This window comes from Gossypium arboreum, chromosome 7 (genome assembly GCF_025698485.1).
Source record: "Gossypium arboreum isolate Shixiya-1 chromosome 7, ASM2569848v2, whole genome shotgun sequence".
In the NCBI taxonomy this organism is placed as follows: domain Eukaryota; kingdom Viridiplantae; phylum Streptophyta; class Magnoliopsida; order Malvales; family Malvaceae; genus Gossypium; species Gossypium arboreum.
This window is the reverse complement of record NC_069076.1, coordinates 87208873-87213689: the sequence shown is the minus strand read 5'-3', so window position 1 is coordinate 87213689 and position 4817 is coordinate 87208873. Positions and strand designations below refer to the sequence as shown.

Here is a 4817-nt window from a genome sequence, read left to right as displayed (position 1 = left end):
TTTAAAACAAAGGATATATTTTGGACATTAATATTATTTGTTCAAAATGTGTAAGTGAGAATTTTATTTCTCAAAATATATTTTTTAGGACTCATGCATTGTTAAAATTAACACATTGCTCTATGAGTGTATATGCATGATATCTTGATATTTATAGATGCTAAGTTTAAGGGTAGAAAATTTGACTAATATAATTGTTTTATAGTTTGCATTTAAAATAATGATAAAAATGTTATATTATAGGTATAATAATTTGGGTTTGATCCCAAAAAATTTCATATCACACACTCAATTATAAAAGAAAGTAGCAAAAGTCGACTATATAAAATTTTCATAATAAATATAAGTCTCAAGTTAGAATGCTTTAATGGGTATATACTCAAGGAAAATATGAAAAAGTAACGTTTGTAATCTACTCTAAAGCTTCTCTCCTCTTAAAACATTGCTTCTTCGCTTTTTCCACTTCTCTCTCTTTGGAAGTCGCTTAAATCCTGAGATTTATTTACATCCAATTTGGTTACGTTTTTTGTAAAGATTAAAATCGTTTTCATATTCTTTTCTGGCCTTTGTGGTAAGTTGTAATGGCAAGTGCCCCATTCAGCTTAGCCACGAAAAGACTGAAGGAGGAATTGGACAAAATCATGTGGTGGTGAAGACTATGATACTCGAAGTAGAATATATTTATAATTACATATATTCAAGAATAAATCCTGAAACAGGTAAAAGTAATGGTAGCTTTGGATTCTAAGGAGGGCTTCTGCAATTCAGAAGAATAATTTTATGAATGAGAAAACTTGCAGTTGAAGCCCCTTTCTAATAATTTAGTAAAATAAGTCAAGAACATTTAACTTAAAAAAAAAAAATGGTCGGCCACTTGAAATAGGGAACATGCACGTGTGTAACCACGTCCACAAGATATTTATAAGCCTCAAGCTTCAATATAAGGGAGGAAATTATTTATATATAATTTCTCCTCTTCAATTTATGCTGCTATGGTTGATAATTCATTTTGATTAAGGTGGCTGACATGATTGAATGGGAGTTTTAATTTACAATTTAATTTACCTGAATTTGTCAATTAATCAGGCCCAACAAAACTATGGCTTGGTGCTCGGTTAAAATTTCGGCAACACTATATGCCCATACTTTTCTTTGAAATCTCTATAAAATTAAATTTCCTTTAAAAATTTATTCAATTAATAGATAAACTAGTTATTTTACATTATATCAAAGAATAAATTAGTCTTTCTATTATACTATTAAAATTAATTATTATACATCAACATGAAGGGCCCCAACCCTTAAAATAGAAAATATTTTTTTTACTCTTTTATAATTTATAAAAATTTAAATTAGTAATGAAAAATTTACATTTTACCCCAAAATGATAAACATTTGATTTTATCTTTTAAAAATTATAAAATATAGGTTATCGAAATGATAAAATTGTATTTTTACTATCATAAAAATATACAACTTAATTACACCTCCACAAAAATTGGCTTTACTTTTATACACGTGACATGTTACACGTCACTATCAACCATGCTAATTTTTAACAATACAGATAAATAAATTTTTATCAATAAAACCAATTTATTTTTAATTTAATATAAAAAAACTAATTTATAAAATCAAAAAATGCAATACAATAATAGAGAAGAAAAAATTTCTTATAGCTTATAAGGTTAACATTGATTTCTTATACTTAAATATAATAATACTTCACCATAATAATAAATCTTAGGTTTTTCTGTTCATAATTATAAAAATGGAAAGAAAGATCGAAAAGTGACAAACAAGAAATAAATGACATTCACTCTCACTTTCGGTTAAAGGTGGTAACTAAATTGGCTTCAACCCTAACTTATGATTAAATTTATGTTTTTTTTTTTTATTTAAAATTTTCAATTCAATATTTAATTTTGTTAGTATTTCTCGATAAAATTTTTCAATTTGACATATTATTTAAGTTGTCTTCATATTATATGAGATATGATTAACAAAAATTAAACATTTTGATAGAAACCATCAACTATGTTGATTAAATTAAAATTTTAAATAAAATTAAAAAAATGAAGAGTTAATACTTTAAAATTATAAGCAAAACATTGGAAGAGCAATAATGTCATCTAAAAAAACGACAAGTAAGGATATGATATGAAATGAAAAAGGATGTTATAAAGGAATTAGAGAGGGAAATGGAGATGGGAATGTGCAACTGTGAAGTTGCGTTACAACTACTCCTAAAACTTTATTCTTCCATTCCGTGCCCCCACTCTTACACACACTGCAATCATCTTCCCCTTTCCATGCTTCCTTTCCTTTCTCTCTCGTCTCTCCGTCGTAATTTACAGCTTGATGCCCTCTTAAAACTATAACCACAACCTAATTAACCTCATTCTGAAAAAAGAATAACAATAAAGCTTTTTCTTTTGTCAAGCTCTGTCTGTGTATCAATGGCAAAAACCAATTTTGGGTCATTCTTCAACAAGTTCCTATCTCTCTTCATCCTTCTTCTTCACCTTGGTTGCTTCATTTTCACTGCCAAAGACCACCAAAAACCACCTAAGAAACGCAAACATTGGCCGCTTTCTCCTTCCTCTCCTTCTCATAAGCCCCACGCCAATAAATCTCTTTCTTCAACTTGGTCTTATCTCAAACGCATTTTTACTTCTTCTAAAGCCAATTGCAAAAACACCATCCCAACACACCCAACAGCCGCCCCCACTCCTGCGTTAACCTCTGCCAGAAACTCCCAACAATCCCTTGTCTCTATGGTTATTCTGCCCGAAACTCATTTATCTGAGACCTCTCTTCCTCCACCTCATCCGGAATCCGACATCTCTTCTGACAACCCCTTCTCCCCTCTACGTAATGATATCTTCCCCTGCACTGCTTGCGGTGAGGTTTTCCAAAAACCCCATTTTCTTGAGCAACACCAGGCCACCAAACACGCCGTCTCCCAACTCCTTGATGGTGATTCAGGGAAGAACATAGTCCGGATCATTTTCAAAACAGGTTGGACCGACAAAGTTAGGAACGCTGAAATCCATCGTATTTTGAAGATCCATAACAGCACAAAGATTCTAGCGAGGTTCGAAGAATACAGGGAGCTTGTGAAAGCGAAAGCTGCTAGGAATGGTGCCGTAGTGGGGAGACGAGACGAGAGGTGCATAGCCGATGGGAACGAGCTGTTGAGATTTTACTGTTCAACATTCATGTGTGATCTGGGACTTAATCCATTGAGTTCCGGCATTTGCAGCCAGCAGTATTGCAGCGTCTGTGGGATAATCAAGTCTGGCTTTTCACCAAAGATGGATGGAATCTCCACGCTATCAACGAGCTGGAGAGCACACATGGCGGTCCCTGAGGATGTAGAGGAAGAGTTCAAGTTCATGAACGTGAAACGGGCCATGCTTGTCTGCCGGGTGGTAGCGGGTAGGGTGGGGTCAGAAGGGGATGAAACAAACAAGGAGGATGGCGGATTTGATTCGGTGATAGGGAGGGGAGGGGGGAATATGGTACATCATACCAAGGTTGATGAAGAAGAGCTGCTAGTTTTCAATCCAAGGGCTGTGCTGCCTTGCTTTGTGATTGTGTACACTGTTTGAGTGTAAGTAATCTAATTTTCCTCTTTAATCTCATTTAATCACTTGGGGGGGCAGTGAATGGGTTCATGGTGTTTTTGTTTGACAGGTTTTTGCATATCTGCCTTTATGACCGCAATAGAAACAAACGGGTTTGCTGCTAAAATTAACCATATGATGGAGATTGCTGTGATGCTATAATAGAATGTGCCTGCTTGGTTAATTAGGATAAACTGTGTGTTTAGAGAATGTGAGATTGTAAATCTTGTGTTTGGATCAAATTAGTAGCCTTTCTTTCTGTATTTATGGAAAAGTCAGTTTTGTACTATGATGTTAGATCTAATTTCAAGTTCATCATACTTATTATAGCCACCGTGAAATAAGAGTAGTAGCTAGCTGTTGTTTTCTATATTGCAGCAGAAGTAGTTAGTAAGGAGTATAGGGAGTAGGTACAATCTTTTTGTGGGTCTTACATGTAGGACAGTGCTGCTATATGTAAAGGGCAACACTAATCAATCAGTACCTCTGGAACTGGACCCCTACTGATGATTGCCGCCAACTTAAGTTACTGAGGCCGGGAAAGTTGAAGAAAACTCTGTTATTAAGTTACGAGGTCTTTTTTTTTAACAACACTGCACCCCTTATTTCTGTTTTCTTTTTCACCGCCTTAGTATCTAACAACTATTGTTTTTAGGTAAAAACAACCCCACTTTTTCACTTTTAGGCAAAACGGAGATTGTATTGGAACCTCAAATAGGAGAGGTATAGTTTTTGAAAAATTTATGCTCAGTTTTTTATTTTCGGGTTTTTTTCCAACTTCAAAGAGACTTTAAAGAGATTCCAACGAGTTCATGAAATTTGGAAAGTGTCTTGTCACCAAGGAAATATTGAGTATTTAGCCACCAAGCTCCTTGGTGGTCAGACATTCCTTGAACTCCATCAACTTATTAAGCTCTACACAAATTTGAGAGATAAACTCCGAAAATAAAATTAAGTCAATTCATCTACCGTTTGAGGGCTCAAGATTGACTTGCCCTCAACAAGATTTGGGGTTAATATGCCGTTTGGTATTTATCATTATATTTATAATTTTGTAATATTTTATGTATCATTAATTTTAACAATTTATATTAATTATTTAAAAGGTATTTCAAATTTATATTTTATATATAATTATACTAAATTAAGCATAATATATCATTTGGCACCTAAATTTGATATTTTTTA

General features: G+C 33.3%; 1 protein-coding gene across 1 annotated transcript; it reads left to right on the top strand.

Moving 5' to 3' along the window:
* The first annotated feature begins 2175 nt into the window (after positions 1-2175).
* LOC108477132 (uncharacterized) lies at positions 2176-4220 on the top strand. The gene is made up of 2 exons (XM_053031059.1): positions 2176-3616; positions 3700-4220. The coding sequence occupies exon 1, from the start codon at positions 2460-2462 to the stop codon at positions 3612-3614; it is 1155 nt and encodes a 384-aa protein (XP_052887019.1). The 5' UTR covers positions 2176-2459; the 3' UTR covers positions 3615-3616; positions 3700-4220.
* The last annotated feature ends 597 nt before the right edge of the window (positions 4221-4817 follow it).

Excerpts from the sequence above, each read along its gene's own strand:
- LOC108477132 (XM_053031059.1), top strand. The coding sequence starts at position 2,460 with ATGGCAAAAACCAATTTTGGGTCATTCTTCAACAAGTTCCTATCTCTC.